Source organism: Emys orbicularis, chromosome 2, assembly GCF_028017835.1.
Source record: "Emys orbicularis isolate rEmyOrb1 chromosome 2, rEmyOrb1.hap1, whole genome shotgun sequence".
Taxonomy (NCBI): Eukaryota; Metazoa; Chordata; order Testudines; family Emydidae; genus Emys; species Emys orbicularis.
The window spans coordinates 62,361,393-62,384,529 of record NC_088684.1 but is presented as its reverse complement, the minus strand read 5'-3'; the positions used below and the strand labels follow the sequence as shown (position 1 = coordinate 62,384,529).

Genomic DNA, 23,137 nt, shown 5'->3' with positions numbered 1-23,137 from the left:
GTCTCTCCTTACCACTCTATTTTTAAAAGCTCTTTTTCAATGAATACTGGAGCTGAAAAGTTTGTCCTGAAATATCCTAATGATACAGTATAGTTTTGCAGTGCACAGTCAGGCTGCTGTTACAAAGGGAAGTGAGTTGAGTTATACAAGCAACAACTTTCTCTGGGAGTTGAAGTAGAATTTAAGAATTTCCCTTTTTACCAATCTGATGATAATAGGTCTAAATGATTGTATGACTCAGTGAGTGTCAGATCTTAAAACATTCCAGGTCCGAAAATGCAAGTTTACAAGTCTGTGCAGAGCTGCATTCTCAGTATTGTCTCTACTCCACCCACAGCTAATTGTGGTGTCTATTAATGACTCTTGAAAAGACCCATGGCTGGTCCAGATCAGCTGACTCGGGCTCAGAGGACTCAGGCTGCAGGGCTACAAAATTGCAGTGCAGATGTTCATGAAGGGGGAGGGTGCTAGAGCCAGGGCTCCAGCCCAAGCCCAAATGTTTACACTGCACTTGTAAAGCCCCACAGCATCAGCCCCACGAACCTGAGTCAGTTGACCCAGGGCAGCTGCAGCTGTGCTGTGGGTCTTTTATCGCAGTGTAGACGTACTCTCCGAGGTTTTCACCAAGCAGAGAGCTAGTAGACTGGAGTTCTGTTGAGCATGGCGAAATGCATGGAGTAAACACTTAATACATCCGAAACCAAAGAGGGGTTGTAGGAGTCTTGAAGTTTGTGCCTAAACTGGGAAATACCATCATGTTATAACATGTATTAGCCTGCACAATGTTAGATCTGATTTAGTACTTGATGTAGTGTCATAGGGCTGCCCCCCGCCTGGAGTGCTCTCTTGTGGCAGACTGCAGTATAACAAGCAGGCCTGCCTCAATTCCCCTCCTTCAGAGTCCCCAGAAATAGTCCACAGAGTGTTCCCAAGTATAAATATAGCCCTTGCGGGGCTCATTTATTACAGAATCCCATGCACATAAATCAGAACAAAAGTCCCACAAGAATAGTCCAGACTGCCCCTAGCATAATCCAAACACTACAGGTAACATCCAGCCCCAGCGTCCCTCTCCAAGCCCTGGCTCCAGTAGTGTGATGGAGCTAAAAGACACTGGAACAGCGTTCCAGCTCCACTACACCACTGTGCCCCATTCCCTGCAGCCTGGGGACGGAGATGCTGCAGTTTAGGACTACACCACTGCCTGGCTCTCCAGCACAGCTCTGGTGTCCCTCACCATGGCCCGGCTCTTCAGCGCAGCCCTGGAGTCTCACCATGCCCTAGCTATCCAGTATAGCCCAGTCCTGTCCTTGTACCAGGACAGCCCTTCCAACTGGAATGTAACCAGGCTTTTCCCAATGGGAACCCCCCCCACACACAGCCTCTCTGCTGGGAACATCCTTGCCAGTGCACCTTCCTTCATTCTCCCTGGCCCTTTCACTCTGGGCTAAGCTCTCTGGCCCTGAGATGTCAGTTGGTAAATTCCTCTGCTGCTCCCCTGCCTTCAGCTGTCTCCATCCCTGGTTCTCTGGCTTGGGGATAACAGCCAGCAAACCACTCTCACTGCTCTTCTGCCTTCAGCCTTTTCCCTGGTCCCAGACATACAGTCTCCTAGTTCATTCCTTCCTCTTCCCAGAAAGGGCCTGCAAAGATCTTTCTGCAACTTTCCCCAAGACTCCTCTAGTCTCCTGACCAACTCTCACCAGGACTCTCCCTCGGTAGGTCTCTCCCTGACCTTTTATAGCCCCCAGGTGCTGCCTCACTCTCATAATTGGCTAAATGGGAGCACCAGCTCTGGCACAGGGGAGCTGGACCTACTTCATTTACTGGGGCCAGCCACCCTGTGACATATAGACAAAAGATTATTGGGTTTAAACTTGTGTCAGCAGGCAAGGTCTACCATGTGTTAATTAATGTGTATCTCCTAATGTAGAGAAGACCGAGTAATTATTCTTTTATTCTTCCCAATTCTTTTAGGACCCAATCCACCAAAGCACTTATGCATATGCTTAAATTTAAGCTTGTGAGGTGTCCTGTTGATTTAAAGTTAAGTATGTGCTTAAGGCCCTGATCCACAAAGTTAGTTAGGATCCTAACCTTCATTGTGTCAGTGAAAGTTAGGAGCCTACGTACCTTTGTGGATCTGGGCCTAAGTGCTTTGCTGGATCAAGCCCATAGTCTGAAAACCAAAATGAAATAGCTGTTGGAACATCAAGTGGAAGTGATCCATCGGGCTGATTCTGTACAGTAAGATAAATGATAGAATAATAAGGCAGCTTTAGAGAAGAAATCAGAGGTGAGGTGGGTGTTTTTATTAATCATTTGCCAGACATTTAAGACTATGTGCACTAAGGCTGTATATTAAGTGCCCTACTGGGGACTTGGGTGCACAAAAACATGCATGCATAATGATAATTATTTTTAGCTGTTCTAGGCATTTCAGTTGCACATTTGAAAGTAAAAGGCAAACTTTCAAACGTGGATTCCCTAAATTTAGGCATCTCAATCTACATAACAAACCCAAACAAATGTCTTTATTTTCAGAAGTGCTGAGCACTTACCACACCAATTGAAGTCAAGCAAAGGGAAGTGCTGGGTGCTCAACACTTATAAAAATCAGGCCACTTATTTACTGTTGTCATCTAACTTTAGGAACCCACATTAGAAGTTTTGGCCAAAAGCTTTTACACACATTATTCTTCAGGCCTGTGGGCCAGAACTTCAGCTGAGGATCTGGCTGTTGTGTGTCTAATTCTTTAAAATGTGCAAATTTGAGAGAGACTAGGAGGGTGAGGTAATATATTTTATTGGACCAACTTCTGTTGGTAGAAGGTACAATCTTTCAAGCTTCACAGAGCTCTTCAAGTCTGGGGAAGTAACCAGAGTGTCTGAGCTAAATATAAATTGGGTTCTTGCATTTGCTCAGGAAGTAATGTTTAGTCTGGCTTCCTTCTCCTTCATATTGTGAAGTTTCTAGAAGTTGATCCAATAAAAGATATTACCTCATCTACGTGGTCTGTCTCATATCCTGGGATCAACATGGCCACAACAACGCGGCAGACAAACCTGTTTACTAAGTTTAGGAGACAAATTTTCTCTACAACCTTGCTGAAAAGGAACTCTGGTGCTTAAATAGGTAATTATTCCTCCAGGTCTTCCACTAATTTTTGCACTCTCATTCAAGTGCACAATAGGTTTACTCACTGGAAAGCGTTAGCCATTGAAAATTTAAATGTAAATAACATGACCAGATTTGCACACCACATTTTGAACCTGCAACAGAGATGCATCATTTTGATAATCTTGTCCAAATTAAGAGGCTAGATTAATCTGTCTTTCAAGTTTTAGGGACAGATTCTTAGCTGGTGTAAATTACCCCTATTGAAACCACTGGGGCTATGTCAATGAATACTAATTAAGGATCTGGCCCTTAAAAATAAACTGAAAACTTCAATTAGATATAGGAAAAGAAACAGGAAACTACTTGTGTTCATGTTCAGGAGACTTTAGGACTTGTTCTATAGTGGTATGACATTGTCCAACTAGACAGTAACTGGAATGAAGCCCATTAGCCAACTTACACATAACAGACCATCATTTCTCACTAATTCCAGTATGGATTTTAACATTACATACTTACAAAAATTGCTTGGAAAATGCCAAATAATCATCCATCCTATGCTGTAGTTCCTCATGAGTATCTGTGATATGTTGTCAATACCTGTACATATGTTTGCACCATGATTTTGATAACTTTACATTATGCAACTGTTATAAATGGTTGAGACATATTTAGTGTTAAAGGACACGATTCTACCATCCTTACTCATTTTAAATAATACCTTACTTGCAAACAGTCCCAATGAAATCAAGTACATATATTTCCCACAGTAGGATATCCTTACTCACATTGTGTAGTATCCTACTGTGGGAAATATACTTGATTTCATGTAAGAATTGGAGGCCTTTTGAGCTATGCAAACACATGGGGTGAAATCCTGGCCCTATTGAAGTCAATGGCAAAACTCCCATTGGCTTCAGTAGGCCAGGATTTCATTCATGGCCCCTGCCCCCCAAAGGCTTTTCATGTTCATTATCTTTCCTTCTTTCTACTTCCTGTCAAACTTTATTGATAGAAAGAAGCCAGTATTATAGAATCGTATTGAAAACATAATCCCAGCTTTAAAAGATGAGCTTTTCTTCTTCCCCTTGTAAACATTTCCTTCTCATACAGACTGGGTCTGAACCATCCCCTCAAGGACAAGTGGAAGACGTTCCAGTGAGCAGTGAAAGAGCTGATGAGCCGGCTCGTCATGTCTTCTCTTTCTCCTGGTTAAACTCATTGAATGAATGATGACTATCATTCCGGCTGGCTTTGGATGTGCTTACCTGAGAGGAGCTATGAGGCAGCAAGTGACCTGGCTGGAACCAACAAGAAATAGTCCATATAAGAGACATCTTGATCAGGTTTAATTCCAAGGGCCTTATTTGGATTCCATGATACTGTATCTGATACTTTTAGATTAGAGTGATGTTTGGAAATAGCTGAATAAAGGGAGTGGGAAAACTGGACTAATAGATGTCTTGATGAAATACTATATTAAGTTTGACTGTGTGTTCAAGTAAAACCTGTTTCAGAAAGGAGAATGTTGAACAGAAGCTTCATGCTATAATTACAGTTGCAAAATTAGTGAGCACTATGATTGTTTGTAGCCAGCCTGGGTGTCCTGTTGTATTTTTGTAAGTGCTTACCCAACACTGTTAGTTGAAATATGACTAATGGCATCATTTGTCAATGAAAATATGACCCCCTCACTACTCTTAATTACTCGAGTTGGAGTAACTCCATCTTTTCAACTTATTGATAACGCTTGTGGCAAATCCTTGACGAAAACTACAGAATTCAAAAGTAAGTCTAAAACTCCACTCAACACAACCACTGTGCTGCATTACTCCAGCACAAGTGGTGCTACTGCATGCTGATGTGTAATAACTGAGCATAAATGGGGATGGCAAGAGGAGCATTTCACCCTTAGATTTGTATTTTCCAGCTGAGGTTCATAGGTCACAATGAATAACACTTGAACCATTCAGAAATGTTATTTGGTGTTACATTTTATATAGCTGTAGACATTAAAGATATAGCTATAGGAAGCACTGGATTGGAACCCTTCCCAAATTATGTGGGATATGGATTGGTATGTGGTTTATTATCTGTACTTCCTCAAAAGGCAAGGAGAGGGTTCTGGATGAGTATGTCAGCTTGTGCCTGTCTATATCCATATCTGTTATACCTATAGCTTCTCAACTTCCTTTAATACATGAAATCAGCACTCACTTTTATCATATTGAGCAATTTGATAGTAAAAGGGCAAGACCTTTGAAACCACAAAAGACCATTCTGAGCTGAACTGTGATGAGTTTATTGCAAGTATCTGTTAAAGATTGCATTTAAAAGATTATAAACCCATGGAAAAGGCTACCACAGTGCAGAGAGAAGTGTACTACAGATATTTAACTAATGAAACTGATTACATAAACTGACATGCCTTTTAAAATGGTGAGCAGATTGACATTGCATTTGATTCTGAAGGTGAAATCCTGGGAGTTTTCCCACTGACTTCCATGGGGTCAGGATTTCACCCTAACACTCTAAGGAAAAATGATTACAGAATTGAATACTGTATTTCCTAATGGGTGCTGACTGTCATCATCTCTGAAAGAGTTCAATAGTCTTTGAAAGTGATCAATATCTTACAGGGTTAGGGTCTAAGAGAGGGATCCAAAGCCCATTGAAGTCAAGGGGAATCTTTCCACTGACTTCAATGGGCTTTGGATCAGGTCCTGAATACATAGCTCTTCTTATAGTACCATGACTGACCATGAAGACATGCTTTTTTTTTTTTTTTTTCATGGTACCATAGTCAATAGCATGAAATGGTTGATTAATACTTGCTAGAAGGCAATATAGTCTAATGTGGGAGCCAAGTAATTCTTGAATACAAAAGCCCAATTCTGACAACAGTTTGCAATGTAGCCTTTGGAAAGCCACTTACTATCTATGTTGTTTCTGTTTTTCTTCCTGTAAAGTGGGACTATGAAGGATGGATTTGAGGATCAATTAGTTAATGTTTGTAAAGAGCTTTGAAATAACAAAGCATATGTTAAGAGTTATATCTTCACTGAACAGCAGTAAAATTCATCACCACATCCAGTTGTGTTTTTTCCACAAGATTTTGTTCTTGTTTTTTGACAAGAAATTCCTAATAAATATTTGCAACCAGGACTCAGACTTGTCTTCATTGGTTTCACAAAATCCTTCTTTGAACTCTTTTTTTCTGATGATTCATAAGATGATAATAGGAGAAAGCTGATTTCATCAATATGGCAGCTGTATGAATTCAGTAAGGAACTGTCCGTTTCACGTACTCATGCGAATATGAGAATTTAAAGTGTTTAACAAAATCAATAGCACTTGAGTGATTGCCTTAAACCAAACATTTTAAAAATCAGTTTCATGACACCATAAAGTGCATTTCTCTGCTAGAGCGCAGCCTGCACACAGATGCATCCCCGAACTCAACGCTCACTTAATTAATGTTAATTACAGGCCCACCAGATCCTGCCGTCTCTCCATTCACAAAACTCCAGCTGTATTCAATGGGAAGTTCTTACCTACAAGGATGGCAGTGTAGGGTCCAAGGAGGAGAATATACTCCAGAGACTGAACCCTCCTTTTAGAGCAATTTAATTCTTTGGGGTTAAATTCCCATTCGGCCAGTCACACTATAGACCCTTCAGGGCATGTTACAGAGTGTGAGGTGTAATCCCTAATTAGAGACTTTCATAAAAGTGAGTGCTCCACCCAAGAGATTGGAACATCTGCTTTGAAGTTAACACAGGACCTATTGTGCTAATATTGGGAGCCCAGTTCTCCGTTCCCCACGCCCCCAAACTCCCACTGGTGTGAGTGAGTTAGTGTGTTAGTGCAGGATTGGGCGTTGTGTGTGTTTAGACAGTTCAAAAAGGCGTCCAGTCTTCCCTAGTGGCTGTTGTGGCATTATACCCTGCGTCAGAAGTGTTTACTCATGCAGGGGATGGTTGAGTTGCTGGACACACAGCAGCTCGCTCAAATCTGGCCTCTCGATAGACTATATGGTGAGGTTAGCGTGAAGGAGGCGAGTACATTTATGTCTGTTTAAAGCGTTTTGTAGAAACGTTTCTTCTCGTGAACAGAATTGTTTTTTCAACATTAAGCATTCAACTTTTCAAAGCAATCACCAATGGCATTGCCAAGCGTGTGGCTTAATCCCCGCAAAACTTCATGTAAAATAATTGTCAGGTGCAAAAATCTTCCAGCTCCTTGGTTTGTTTTAAATTGCATTCCTGTAAACCCAGCACAGCCGCCCTCATTTTGTTTAAATGGGAGACAAGAAAAATGGGGAGGGGGATAGACTGGCTGTTTGAACGACAGGTTTTAGATTGGAGTCATTTTCTTTTAACAGAGCTAAGTTAAACAATTGAATTTGGGAGTGGAGAGTGAAAATGCTGCTAAGTACCATGAAGGATGCATTTTCTGTACATGTAGTGCATGAGGTGTTAAAGAATATAACCGGGAAAAAGCATAAATATCCCAGAGACCCTTGAACTGCACTAAAGTCCTTGTACAGACCCATACCCTTAGCTGTATCCTCAGGACATACCCTTAGCTGTGTCCTATAATTTACATACACTCATCTTACACCTCTCTCTTCTTGAGCTATCCGCGTGCAGTTATTGACCAATCCTCCCTTTCATTTCAGCGCTGTTACGGGTGGCTGTCTGTAAAAAAACCCCAAACAAATAGCTCAGGAAAAGCTTTTTTATATATACAGAAAGGAAACCCCTGCTGAATCTAGAAGACCATAAGGCAAAAAAGTCTATAAACCACAGTTACTTTGCAGCTTTTATTAAAAATATAAATATTAAACATTCTCTTACACAACAAAATTGACCGAGCGCTGAAAAGATGTTTTATTACGGAAATGGTACAGGAAAAAGTTGAGTCGCAGTAGCTTACAGAGATCCCCCCGCCACACACACAAACACACACCTTTTCCCACAAGAAAAGTATCTCTCTTGTCCAACGGCTTCTTTGAAACCTTTCTTCCGCTGTCCCCCTCCTAAGTAGCGATGTCACTAGAACAACTTTGAAATGGAAAAATAAAGGTGGGAAAGTTACAAATGACACTTTTCTCGTCACTGCACGGGAATACACTGCTGTGCATGCTAACCAAGGGACATGGGCTCTGTTCAGCGTACACCCTCTATGTTTAAAGCTATAGAAAAATAAAGAGATGACATCAGAGCAGCACTATGGTATATAATACTGTATCATTTTGTGCTAACTGCAGAATCTCTTTGGCAAGGCGAGGCCGCTTCATTTCCCGATGATCTCCATCAGTTTCCTGTTGCTGTGAGCCTGCTGCGCTAACTGTTCGGCTCTGGCCATTTCCAAGACTTCTCGGAGGAGGTGGAAAGTCAGATCCAGGGAGATCGGGGGCTCCTCGGATCGCTTCTCCCTCTCCATCGCCTCCCGGGGCAGGCTCTCGGCTTCCCCCTCCCCGGGGCCCGCCGCACTCTCTAGCGAGCGCTCGGGGAGCTGCTGCAGCTGTTGCACCGCTGCTCGGAAAAAGTTGGTGGCGGGGGCGCCGGGCGGTAGGCGGCTGCTGCTGCTGGAGGCGAAGAAGGAGGCGGCGGGGCTCTTGTTGAGGTTGCCCAGCCGCAGGAAATACTCTTCTCCCATGCGGAGCAGCACGGGCAGGCTCGGCGGCGGCTGGAGGAAATCGGGCGGCAGGGGAGCGCCGGCGGCGGCGGGGGGGCTCTTGCCGAGGGCTCTGCATTCATGGTAGGGCAGGAGAGCAACCAGCAGGATCCCTGTGGAGACCAACAGCTGGAGCTTCATGATCAACGCCCGGATCTGCAACTGGGGACAGAAGCGGGGGGGGGAGGGAGGGGAAGGCGCGGGGCGGGGAGAGAAAACCTGCCGCGTTGGAGTTAGACAGTCGGGACAGGGGCGCTCACAGCCCGGGCGGTGCGGCTGGCTGCCGGCCGACCCCAGGGAGGGAGCTGCTCGAGCCGCTGTCCGAGGTGCTGAACGGATCAGCCGCCCCCGGCGCCCCCCAGTCTCTGGCCCTGCCCCGGCGGGAGATGTTTCCTTCTCCGGCTGGTTTACAGCGCTGCCCCGGCGTCTCAGAGGCGCTGAAAGGAGCAAGCCCCCGACGGGCCCAGGTTCTGGCTACAGAGGAGAAAGCCCCGGCGCTGTACCACGGCCGGCAACCGAGGGACGACAGCCAGCTGGTGCTGGGCAGGGAGCAAGTGTCCCGTTTAAAGACGTACAGCGGCTTGGCTGCTTCCCAGGCAATATTACACCCGGCCCCGCGGCCCCGAGGTCATTGCTCCCTCCCGCGGGACCCCCTCGGAGCTGGTTAGCCAGGCTCATTGGAAGTATCTGAAGCCATTCGCCCCCCAGCCACGCGTTCGTCAGTCCGAGCCGCACAGCTGCACCCGGGCAGGCAGAAGTTTGCTCGGTTGCGGCTCACGCCGGTGATCGCTGCCTACCTTAGCGATGCCGCTGCCGGTTCGTAGGGCAGGTGGAGTCTGTCCGGACTGGGGGCTTGCCGAGGTCCCGCTGTCACTCTGTCCGCGCCGTCTCTTCCCCAACTTGTGATCAGATTTTCTCCTAATCAGAGCCCGGGTGCGTGATTTTTATAGCGTGGACCCTCTTCTGGAATCACGCAGCACTTGCCTAATAAGCTGACGCTTTCTTGACAGCTCGATTGCGTGCCCCGATCCACTGCTGAATAAATCATGGGGGCCCTTTCGGAGCAGCAATGGGCAGAGTTTTGCTATCACAACACAGAATCTCACATCCAATTATATCAACAGATATTTATCGCCTCGTTAGTGACGTCAGCCGGAGCTGGGTCGGGGGAGCTGAGCAGGGCGCTCTCCCATTGACAAAAATCCTTGAATGAGATTTCCCGACGGGAGCGGAAAGCAACAGCGACCGACTTCTTACTATGAAAGGCCAAGCGGGTAGAAAACTTTCCACTCTAGTCCCGCATGAGAGGTACCTGCCGTCAACCCGGATCCAGAGCCGGGCAAGGCTGCTAATCAGATTCAGAGCTTGCAACTTGGCTTTGTCAACCTCCCGAGCCCTTCCCGAGCGAGCTTATAGTCAGAATGATGAACTAGAGACAGAGTTTGTTCTAATGCCAACACATTTCATCTCCATTACCAAGTTATATGTAAAAAGCAACAGAGCGTCCTGTGGCACCTTAAAGACTAACAGATGTATTGGAGCATAAGCTTTCGTGGGTGAATGTATATGTAAAAACACACAAGAACAAAAAGTAAAACACCCCCATAGAAAAGTCCCGATAAAGGACCCTGACACGATATTTTACCAAGAAGATTTCCCATCACTATCTTGATGAGAGGTGCTAATCTCCAGTTGAATATCTTAACACACTTAGCTGTTCTGAACATTTAATAATTGGTAACATACAGTCAAGTTAAATTTCCAGTAAAGCGGGAGGTAAAATCCAGCCAATGAGACTCACGTACTAATGTGTTTTTATGGGAAACCTACTGTTTGAAAACACATAAGCGACATCAAACTGTGATACACAAGATCTGTTGTCGGGGGTGTCAGGTTTGCTGGTGTCTGTGTTTGCAAGTCGTAGGGCTAACGTTACCGCTTCAGGACGCTTACTGTTAGAGAAATCAACGCGTGCATTTGAAATTAACTTGAGACGATCAGATCGGCGGCAGGTAGGAAGTGTTATAACTAAGTCTGTTGAAGTGTCTCATTCAAAAACCCCCTGCAAACGCGACAGTTGCCATTAGGTTGTACATTAACCGTGTGATCCGAATTTCTGTATTAACAGTGAGTCAATCAACCTACATATAACGATCGGGATTTATTGGAAACTTCCCCTTTTCTCATCCCTTGTTTTCTGCTTCATCGGTGAGCTGTAAGACGCCTTGCAATCTATCTGCAGAGTCTCCTCCTGTGTATACCACGCTGACATTATTTTCCTATTGAAAAAATGTTGGCAGTTTCACGAGACCCTTGGTTTTGCCGTCTAGAAATTAAAAGCACACGAGTGAATGGCTGTTAAAACGCATTCAATGGCATTTGAGGGCAGTTGTCTGGATGAAAATGATGCTATTGTGTTTGATGATACACTTGTTTCTTTGCTGCGCGGTAATCAAAAGAGCTCTTCAAGCCTTTATGCAGTTGATCAGAACTCAGGCGGGCTCTGAGGAAGGGCTGTGAAGGGGTGTAGTGTACGTTTCATCGCAGGCACTGCCGCGAGCGGGATGCTGCTGTAGTGCCTCAAACAAAAACTAGAGACCCATGAATTTATGGTAAGAAAAAGAAGAAGCCTCGATCAACTCGGGCTTAAATGATGCAGTTGATTAACTGTTGCTTAGACAGAAACGGCTTGGTATGTGGAGGTTTTTCACCCTTAGTTCATGACAAATAACGTCGTTTTAATGGATTAAACAATAAAATTATTTAGATGTATAACAAAAAAGGGGGGGTAACGTGCTCTAGGCATCATTGTAAAACTGCAGTAACAATGGAAACGGTAACCACACACGCTCCTTCTAGAAGTCAATTTAATGTTATTATTGTAGCACGTCAATACTGGGTAGTGTCAGATACCATCCCCCTGGGGGAAAGGGATTTCAGTCCCGAGTCAGTGAGTTCTTTCAATCCCCCGGTGTATTATTTTATTTGATTGTGTTTGTATTACTGTAGCACTTAGGAGCCCTAGTCATGAACCTCATTGTGCTAGGCGCTGTACAAAGACTGTAGAAAAGGAAGACTGGATTCTCTAAGAGCCAAAAGTCTAATCTGAATACGTCTTATGCTGGTGAAATTACAACTAATATTAAAGTGCATATCACTATATTAAGATTATATTAAAGGAGAACTTTCATATTGCAGCAATTTTGGGAAAATAGATCACTGACTCAAAAAGATACTGGCAAATATTTTTCTGAGTTCCTGGTGTTGGTTCACCTACTGCCTCACAGATGGAATTCTCTTTTTGCATGATCCTGCAGCAACAAAACTTGCTCTTATGGAAATGTGTGCAATTCATTTGTGATATCATCTTGGGTCAAATTCTGATCTCATTTACATGAATTCAGTCCCCACTGACAACACACTTTGGCCCTATCAGGATCCCATTGGAGGTGCAGTAGGGCTGCAAGAGACTTAAATACAAGGGACCAAATGCTGCCCTCTAAACTGTGTGGAGAACCCCACTGATATCAGTGCATATTTTAGGGCAAAACTTGCCCCAAATACTGTAGCTTTATTGGGCTTTAGTGCAGGAAAGCCCTTAAGCAGATGCTTTTCTGAATCAGGGTCGTAATTAGCAATGGAGGTAGGAACATCATGAAAAACATCTGAATGGTAAATGGATTTAAGTTTCCAGTTGGATGTATGAAAAAGCCTAGCTCTGAGGCATAAACATACCAAAAGAAGGCAAGTTTGGATGGTGTAAGTTGGCACAGCTCCATTAACGTCAATTGCACTATGCTGATTTCCACCAGCTGATGATCTGGCCTTCTGAGTTTAGAATTCCACTGACTGCATCTTCAAACCCATTACCCTCTAGAGGAACATGCCTGAACTTTGCAGGTGTTTGAAATCCAAACTCAGACCTGAATTCAAATTCCACAAGTGGACCTTACCTTTATAAAGGGTAGAACCAAAACCCCACCCCACATCCAAGACATTTTTGTTGGTTCAAACTGCTAATCAGATCTTGGGCCCTTCCATAATTATAGTTCAGAATTGCAACTTGACCTTAGGTATTGCAACTTGCCAGCCCTCTGTCTTTGTTTATCTTGTCTAGATTGTAAGCTCTTTGAGGCAAGGCCTGTCTCTTCCTGTATGTTTGGCTGGCATCTAGCACAGTCTTGCCCCCAATCTTAGTTGCCCCCCTAGATATTACTATTAATAACTCATATAAACATTTATGAGAGTTTCATAACAATAGGAATATCTTGCCCCAAAAGTAAGTTTGTAAAATAATAAGCAATGCACAGAATTATTATATGAGGTCAGATCCAGCAAGAAGCGGAACATCTTCTGAGAGGCACTACACATCCTTAGCTCCCATTGTGTCTATCCACTAAGCTATTTTTCAAAACGTATATAATAAACAACTGGAAAAACAGAAATAACAACATAACACAGGCAGTTTTGCATGCCCATTAATGTGTGTTAACTCAGGCAGTCATGAACTGAAACATATATTATGACAAAAACAGAAAGGCACACATCTTGTAAATAGAAGAGAAGCTATTTGGATGTTTTTATAGTATGCTAGCACAACTTACACTGATGTTTACAAGTGGTTCACAGAAACAGGAGCTAAGTTTGATCAAATGATAGCGGATGTAAGACGCAGTCTTTAAAATGGGACTCTAGATGCAAGCTGGGGTGTTTGTTGTCATAACATCACCATTTTCAGTCTGTGATATATTTGAAAAGGACATGAAGCCTATTATAGTGTGATCACAGAGCTAAAGGAGATGAAGTGCTGATATGAATGAGGTTCCAAGTACAATGGATGAGCTCCAATGGAATTAAGCAAATTGAAACCAGCTCAAGATCTGACCCAATAGATTTTATATTTGATATCTTTTAAGTTAGATATTGCAGCCAATGTTATCCCCCTGCCCCTCATAAGAATGCTAGTGACAGTGAAAATAGCAGGTAGATTGGGAAAGGTTGCTCAATTTTGGCATAAGCCTGCACCTTGCAAGAGTACTGCACCTTGGCATGCTCTTTAGATCAGCGATTCTCAACTAGGGGTACATATACCGCTGGGGGTACGCAGAGGTCTTCTAATGGGTACATCAACTAATCTAGATATTTGCCTAGTTTTACAACAGGCTACATAAAAAGCACTAGTGAGGTCAGTACAAACTAAAATTTCATACAATGACTTGTTCATCCTGCTCTATATACTGTACACTGAGATGTATGTATGATTTTTATATTCCAAATGATTTATTTTATAATTATATTGTTAAAAATGAGAGCGTAAGTAATTTTACAGTAATACAGTGCTGTAGAACTTTTGTATTTTTGTGTCTGATTTTGTAAGCAAGTACCTTTTAAGTGAGGTGAAACTTGGGGGTACAAAAGAAAATCCAACTCCTGAAAGGGGTACAGTAGTCTGGAAAGATTGAGAGCCACTGCTTTAGATGATCCTTCCCTTTGAGTAGGGTTTGTATTTTCACACATACTTGCTACCGAGCAAATATGATCATATTTAACCCATATTTTCCCCTGAGATGGGTCTTTAATTATGTGTTGTAGGTCTTACAAATGTTTAAATACATGAAAGATTGTGACAATTATACCATGATGGAGACCAAAAAGTACCTCTGATATCCAGATAAATGACAAACCACCTCCTTCAATCTTTCAAATACAGAATTGGCTTCCTAAGTGCAAATAGCATTATCCAGAGATTAATTAGTTCCTGGGTGAAACACATGGGTCTCCACAGTTAATCCTTAAAAAGATTAGTCCATGAGACACCCTGGATACTATTTGGAATGTTCAAATATAGGAACAAGGCAAATATCAGTTATATCATATTCATGAGTTTCCTTTTTTCCCCTATGGCTACTATATGAAAAGCTTTAATATTATACTAATTCTGCCCATTATGGGGTCAGACATGCCATTTTCAAAGTTCTGAATCATAAAAGAATAATAATATCTACAAATGGAAAAGACGTAATAAGTTATCAAGTCCATCTTTTGGCTAGCTTCAATAAGCACAGAAACAGTAAATGGTCTTAAAAAAACATGGATCTGAAAATATATGGACCAAATTTAAACCTGGTGTAACTACTGAAGTTAATAGGGTCTGACCCCATATATTTTGGGAGATGGTAGAATTTAAGTCTATCACAACATGCTAGAAGGTTGATTTGCCTTTCAATTGTTTAGTTTACTACAAAAAAGGAATATTTTCCTTATCATTACCAAGCTAGGGGCAGAATTTAGCTGTTATTCATAGCAAACATTTTCGTCATCTCATATTACTATGGCCCATGAGCATGGATTTTACATTCCATAGTTGTGCTAAGTCCATACAGTCAAATCTCTAACACGCAATACAACACAGCTGAGTGACAAGAAGGCAATTCTAAAGCATTATATCCAATAAGACATATTACTTTCAGGTGAGTGCCGTATATCTCTTCATGGTTTTGTTGTGTCTGCATTAATTGATATACAATGATGTATGAGTAAGCTAAGTTTTCGTATGTTGTTTTTTTTAAATTCACTATTGATATTAGTGCTCACAAATCTAAAATGTAGTGGATTTCCAGGTAGACTAGGGAAAAAAAGACTAAGATACAAAATATTTTATTATGCAGTGAGGGTGATAAGTCATTTTAAAGGGACGGCATCTGCCCATTCTTCAGATTTTAGCTTATGGGGAGGAGCTTTCCAAGCTACTCTTAGAGCAATTTGATTAAAGAGACATTGTCAAGGTAAAGACTGAGTAAAATCTGAGTCAGGACCTCAGGATTTGGCCCCTTGTCTTTTCGCCTGAGAGCAATGGGGCTTGGGAATGCTCCCCCTCTTGTCCAGTTTTAAACCATTTTAAAGCCAATTTAAAATAATTTCATTTTGGAAAGTCTTTATTTTGGGCGTTTCCTAGGATTCTCTATGGTGCACCTCCCCCCAGTATCAGAGCTCCACCTGTGTTTTAAATAACATATCCTCACAACATCCCCGCCAGGTAGAGAAGTCTGATTCCCATTTTTCCAATGGAGAACTGAGGCATAGGAAGATTAAGTGATTTATCCAAGATCACACAGGTGGTCTGTGGCAGCACTCAGATTTCCTGAGCTTATGTCCAGTGTCTCGACCAAAAGATTGTCCTCCCTCACAGGCTGATGTTTGTTTTGATGGTTTTGTAATGTGCCCACGGAAGGGCAGGTCTGGTGGAGGCCCCACTGAAAATCAGACTCAAAATGTCCTTGATCCATGACAGCTGGAGTAATTGTTGGGTGGGATAAACCCTTGCTGCAGTTCATAGATTTGAAAGCCAGAAAGGACCATGATGATCATCTAGTCTGGCCAGAGAACCTCACCCAGGAATTTCTGAATCAAGCCCATAATGTCTATTTGGGCTCTAGCATGCCCCGTGCACAGAGCCACCGGAGCAGAAGGCTTACCATGTCTTTGTGCAATTCCCTTTAGTGTTCATGGGAGTCATGTGCTTAGTTCCCTTGCACCATGATAAGAATACAAGGGCCTCACAGTACCCACCTAATTCTGACTGGCAAAAGGAGGCTGTAAAATTAGGCGGGAAAAAGACTCAGCCTCTGAGCATTGGAAAGGGATATGTCTTTACCCTCTTGACAGCCCGTATCTAGAGAGGCAGCAGCTGACCTTTATATTTACCTCACAAGGAATTTAATTTGCTATTCTTGCACTCAGATAATGGATAGGGAAGGTGTTGAGGGTACATTTGTGAGCTTTCACAGCCATTACTGATAATTCTGCAGGAACTAATCATTTTACGGTTATTGATAATAGCAAAAGGATCCATCAAGTAAGTGTCCTGTGAAAGCATGAACGCCATTTGTATTCAGGGCTTGCTTTTGTGTCTGCAGATATTTTACAATAAGGCAAATCTCGCTTCATGTTTGCAAACTCAGGGCCCAAACCATCAGACTTTTGTTGGGCCACACTCCCATAGATGCCAGCGTAAGGCATAAGTGCTGAATACTAATGTCAGTTACACTGATGTAAATCTGAACAACACCACTGAAATCCATGGCATTACTCCAGTTTACACCGATGTAACTGAGTTCATAATCTGACCCATTGTAACAACTGCAGGGTGTGGGCTGATGTATCTAACAAAGGGAGCTGCTGAAGAAGAAATGTCAGCTGTAGAAGTGACCAAAGCATGCTCACTTTTTTACCTAGCAAGGCCTGAGCATCAGCTATGATGTTCTCAATCTGAAGGTAAGAAGGGAGGTGCACTTTACAATACTTTGAGCAGATGCTAGACATTGATTTTGGGTCAATGTTTTAACATTAAAAGGCATCAGGTGCAACAAGTGGAAGCAGCATTTTTTTCTGAGCATGTGCAGCAAATTAAGGGGGAGGAAAGGTGGAATAATATGGGGAACTCTGGGCCGGAAATGACGAGCTAGATGAAAATCTGAAATTGTCTCCTCCCAGGCCTATCACAATCTTAAATTTCTGCCACAGGGAGGTAAGGATCCCTTAATAGTCTCCCTCCCCACCACACACACACACACTACTGTGGCTGGGGGGGGGGGCAGGGCTGAGTAAGAGAGGAGCCTACACTTAGCTCATAGAGTTCCCACATTGCAAAAACAAATCAGCATGATTGTTCCTGGGCGAGCAAGATAAATGACTGAACATCATAAAACCATAGAGAAATTATACATTTTCTATCCCGTTAAAACATCTGGATGAAAAATAGTCATCACTTAAGGGTCATTGGCCGGTTTGTGCCACCAGTTACTTCTGTGACTTCCAATGATTTCAAATGGGGCAGAATTCGGCCCATTATCTTTTGGCAACGAGTTAAGTAATTGGTCCAATTTTCAAAGCTGGGTAACTTAACAGAGCTCTTAAATCTGGGAGTTTGGACAGTTACACACTCTGGCTCCCAGATTTTACAGAGTGTGGGTGCCTGCTTGGGTGCTCACATCCATGTCTGTAAATGGAGCTTCCCATCTGATCCCCAAATATATTTTTAAAATGTATGTCTTTAAGAACCAATGCCCCCATTCCAGCCCTTGCTGCCACACTCAAAGCCCTGTTCTCAGCACTGGGATAAATTAAAGACCCTTGCTAATGCATCACACTGGACTTCTGCCACTAGAGACAACTGTGATTAGCTTGGACAATCTCCCACCAACCCCCAAATAGGTAATGAGAAACTGTTCAATAAGAAAACATCTGTGCCTTGGTCAAACTGATACACAGATCTACCTAAATTAGATTTGGAGATCCATAACTTATGCCTCCTTGCACACCCAATTTCCAGAAATAATTTGCTATCTCCCTATTGGGTCCTTTTCTGGTCTGGGGCAGGGACCATATCTTTTTACATATGTGTTCAGGACCAAGCATGCTAGTAGTGCTCTGCTAGTTGGTAATAACAGTGGCATTTATTGTATTTATCTGTAAGACAGGTTGTCATATTACAAATGTGGGAATGACTACGCTATTGAGATGATATCATGCCTGTATGGGAGTAACTTTGCTAATACTCACGATAAACTTCTGAGCGTGGTGACCTCACATTTTCCAGAAGCTGAGCAGACTCATTCTGAGCTGGCTACTTGAGCTGTGTTTTCTCACCTACCAACATACCTCCTTAGAGTGCTTACCAAACATTGCAGATATCATGAAAGAAAAATTATAGCAGATCAGATTGGCTTGTAAGGAAATTTTGGATGAGAATTTGAAGAGTTCCAAACTGTGACATTGCCCCAGAGGAGTGAAAGACCGAAAAAGATTCTGGAAACAACGTGAAATAAATGTGACATTTACACACACACACACAGAATGAGAGAGAGAGAGAGAGAGAGACGTGCAAATAAAGATAGTACTGGCTGTACTGAAAAACTCACATCGATTTTGGTGGGGCCAAGATTTCACCCCGTGATATATATAATATAGTGCACACAGAAAGAGGGAGAGAGGCTGGGAAGTAAAGAAGTGAATATAGGTAAACACACACAGCACTGGTAATTCTTGTGATTTTTATTGTGAACCTTGGGAAATGTGGTGTTTTCCTTAAAGCCCCAGCCCCTGGAATCTTGTGATTATGTGAGAATCTCAGCTTTCATCTACAAAAACTGATAACTTTCTAGCCCTTGTGATTGTAGAGAAAAGCTTGAATACATGACCAGAGTGCACCCTCAAGGCTCAAAAGGCAAATAAAAAAAACCCCTAAATTTATTATCTTTTTAAAACCTTGTGATTTTTAAGCCAATCTCATGATTGGGGCAGGGAGAGGCTGCATCATGATTTTTGAACACTTGGGGTTGGCAGTATTACAACTGTCATCTCCCTTCTTTTAAATGAGCAAATAGAGGAGGAAATATAAACACACTATCTTTTTTGAATGGCTAGGCAGTGAACTATATATAGCATCGCCTCTGTCCTACTTAACTTATGACTAATGCTAAACAATTAGAAATTCAGATGCCTGCATATTGAAAGGAGCAAACCTCTCTCATGCACTATTTGTTGTTTATTAAAAAATAGAAGGATCAAAGTCTCTCTGTGCTCAGACTAGCGTGCACTCAGCAACAGGTGCATGTTGCTGAAAGTGGAGTCTCAGGAGACTAATTGCAAAGGACCATGAACAAGGCATTTCTGGAAAAAGATTGTTGTCTTCATGATGCTCCCACTCATGCCACAGATTGTAACCTCTTTAGGAGACAGGCTGGCTTTTTGTTCCGTGTTTGTACAATGGAGTCCCAGTTCATGACTGGAGCTACTAGGTGCTACTACAGTACAAATAAATAATAATTAATAATAAATACATAAACTGAGTAGCAAGAAGGTAACTGGCGGCTGCTTTACCTTATGGTCTCTGATGTAGAGGATCATCAGACATCTATTTAAGCCAGTTGCCTATGTAAAAGTCAATAATTTTTGAAACACCGAATTTTTATGTAAAGAAAACAAAGCTAGCACAACTTGAAGATCCCCTCTGCAGGATTTTTTGTAATGAGAACCTTTGACATCTGAAGTATTGGTGTAGGTTATAATATGAAGAAAATAAATGAAAGGATACCAGAGACATAGTACAATATAGAAAAACAAAAGAACAACAGATAAACGGAAAGAAACGATCAATATCCATTACTTAATCCCCCCAAACATCTCAAAGTATTTCCATTTTCACTGAGCTTATTGTGGGGCTTTACTGTGTGCCTAAGCTATTTTATGTAACCATCAATATGGTGCTGCTATCAAAGCATTTAAAACTCAATAACAAATAATTTGTGGGCCCAATCCTGAAGTCAATGGCAAAACTCCAGGGTATGTGAAGTGCTGCACTAAGCAACATAGCAGAAAACAGTATTTTTGCCATTCATTACCCTAATATCAAACAGAAAGTGACTAAGTGTATTCACCAGCTATAGTGATTCTGCTCAGATGTTACACGGTTCTACATGACATTTCTCCTCCCTGGCATATCCTATCTCTTGCATCAGTGATGACAGTTCGGGCCCTTCTGGCTTCTCCTCTGCTATTTTCAGCAGATCTAGTATCTTTACAAACTTTCTTCCTGTTCCAATCCTCCTCCCCCCACGCACACACATACACATTTAACATTTCTGCTGTGCCTTTCTCCGGCCGCTGCGGGGAGCCCCAGGCCCTTTAAATCACCAGCCAGTCTGGTCCAGCATGGCGTACTGGCTCTTGCCGGTACGTCGTACCGGGCTGTACCGGCTTACTTTCACCTCTGATAGAAGGATAATTTTACCCACCCATGAAATGTACCCACAGCAGATGCTGAAGGGCCCAATCCTGCAAAGTGCTGAGCATCCCCAGAAAGGTGCTGACAATCCCTGGAAAGGTGCTGCTGACTACCCTCAATTTCCACAGAGGTCAAAGAGAGTCAGCATGTCCTGCATCCCCCAGCATCAAGCCCTGTACAATGGATAAAAGTCTAGATGGGGAAATGAAGATGAATACTGTATCCAATTGAAAATGCTGGGGGATTGAGATGACAAATGAGCTAGAATTTGGCCAGAACCCCAGGGTTAATGTCAAGAGCACAGAGGTGTCCCATACGCTGAGGTATCTGAATCAGCCTGCCTCCTCTGGATGAGGGTTTTGCTGAGATAGGGTGGAGCTTTGGACTGAGCTTGTGAGGTGATGGGTACATCTCAGAAAGTGCCAAGCACCTTCAGCTCCCATCACGGATTGGCTGCGCTCAGCACCTCCCAGAATCAGGCCTTTGTCCCTAGACAGGAGGGTTTGGAAGCTGAGAAAGTGGCCAAGGTTTTTTCCTTTAAAAAAGTACATTGAAAGCATCATTGATTTCCCATCTTTTAAAAGAGACTAATTTGGATTCCTACTTGAGATGATAGTGTCTCTTTAGGCGGGTGCATTTCTGGGCTGACAAAAGTTGGCAGTGTCCATTTAAGACTTTTGAAGCTCTTGTTAGCTAAGGATGATTTTTTTTCAACATATTCCTGTGTGGAAAAAAAACATTATAGGGAATGGTTAGATTTTAAAGCTGCCAGATTTAAAGTATTTACTGCAAGCAGCAATAATCCTTGGGTTTTGCAATAAAAAACCAAAGTGAAATGCTAGCAATTAGACTCCCTGAGGTTGTCCCTTCTTATTGGTTCTCACAAAGTGTCATGTGATCAGGGCAAATGTAAAGAGCTATTAGCTCAGCTAGATAGCTCATGCTATCCTTCCACCAGTTGCTGTCTTCAGGACATCTGCTTAGCAAGTCCTGCACAATGTGTGAATTGTTTATAGGAACCTGGAAACTTGTCTTCAGTGAAAACCTAGCTGACTACATGAAAGCTCTTGAGTTTGCAACTGGAAAGGTCTCTCCCTCTTTAGAGAGAAGATGAGTTTGGTCTTCTGTTCCTGGGGTTTATTCAGTGAGCACATCCTGCTCCCTAGCCATTCTTCTCTGTAGCAATGCTCCTTGGGAAGGAAGAGGTGAAATTTTATTCTATTTTTAAATGGAGTGGGAATGCTTGTCCTAGCATCTGAGCCCAAATACTTAACTCTGCTAACTAAACTTGGCCTGGACATAATCTAAAAAGCAAGCTTTGAACATCCCAACATTTAGGGGGTGTCTGACATCCAAATTGTCTGACTGGGGGCACGTGTTCCATTAAACTAGTGCCTTCAAAGGTGCAAAGGGCTTGATAAACACCATTCTGATTATCAAGGAGGAGGAATCTGGCTGAATTGAGAAGAGAATAATAGAGTCAGAAGGGACTGAAAGGGTCATCTATGCTAACCCGCTGCAAGCGTTGAAGTTGGATCACAGGATTGACTGTTACACTATGGGACCAGCTGCTGCCCAGCAGGGGTTTCCTAGCTTGTAGCTCTAGTGAAAGCTAAAGTCTATCACTTGTAAAGTACCAGGCCAAGAAGTTGATACCAGCGGGCAAACCAACATCTGTAATGCTTATTGGCTTCGTCTGGTGTATAAGTGTGGAAAAGCAGCCAAGGAGCTGTGAGATGCAGCTGTGGGGCAGGCCTTCACTTCCTCTCAGAAGCTGTGACCCCAGGTCCTGAAAGCCAAAGGTGCTATTTGTAACCAAGCAGGACAACCTGCCTGTATTCAGACTTCTAGCTACAAGTCTTAGAAGATTTCTTCTTTAGCGTGGCATGGAACTTGCCAAGATGGCATTCAGCCCATTCTGTACTCAGCCCAGCAATTCGCTCAGTGTATACAGTGCAGAGCATCAGGCCTCTGGTTTCTGCCAGCAAACATAAAATTTGAGTGCCTTGTCTTTGATTTGCAGGAGGGGATTTAGTCACTATGGTATGTGTACACTGCAGTTAGACGCCAACGGCTGGCCCATGTCAGCTGACTCGGGCTGGGGCTGTGGGGCTGTTTAAATGCAGTGTAGCCTTCCTGGCTCGGGCTGGAGTACAGGCTCTAAGACCCTGCGAGGTGGGGAAGTCTGCAATTAAACAACCCCGAAGCCTGAGTCCCATGAGTCCAAGTCAGCTGGCAAGGCCAGCCACGGATTTTTAATTGCAGCGTAGACATCCCCTTCGTGACCTAATCAAACCCAGCCTGATCATCAGCACTTACGAGGCTGTAATAACTATGAAAACAGAGAGCAGCTTCAAAAGTACCAAAATATCATTTAAACTTGGTGAGGCGCTTAGCAGAGGACAAGAAAACTGAAGTGAGGCCTAATGCTTTCCTGCAGAGCCAGTCTACTAACATGGGGGATTGGGGAAGTTCTTTTCCTACTTCATCCACCACCCCCTTCCATGTCATAGGTCTACAAACATGTGCCATATGGATTTAACCTGGAA

General features: G+C 43.0%; 2 protein-coding genes across 2 annotated transcripts in view; one reads left to right on the top strand and one right to left on the bottom strand.

Moving 5' to 3' along the window:
- TRIM55 (tripartite motif containing 55) overlaps positions 1-4,354 on the top strand; it is a 62,493-nt gene extending 58,139 nt beyond the window's left edge. Inside the window, exon 5 of the mRNA XM_065399237.1 lies at positions 4,235-4,354. Coding sequence (XP_065255309.1) covers positions 4,235-4,354 — 120 coding nt within the window. The remainder of the gene's footprint in view (positions 1-4,234) is intronic.
- A 4,065-nt stretch (positions 4,355-8,419) lies between these two features.
- CRH (corticotropin releasing hormone) lies at positions 8,420-8,944 on the bottom strand. Its single transcript, XM_065400162.1, has one exon. The coding sequence runs from the start codon at positions 8,942-8,944 to the stop codon at positions 8,420-8,422; it is 525 nt and encodes a 174-aa protein (XP_065256234.1).
- Between the last annotated feature and the right edge of the window lie 14,193 nt (positions 8,945-23,137).

Bases quoted from the DNA above. Each gene is read 5' to 3' on its own strand.
- CRH (XM_065400162.1), bottom strand. From the start codon at position 8,944: ATGAAGCTCCAGCTGTTGGTCTCCACAGGGATCCTGCTGGTTGCTCTC.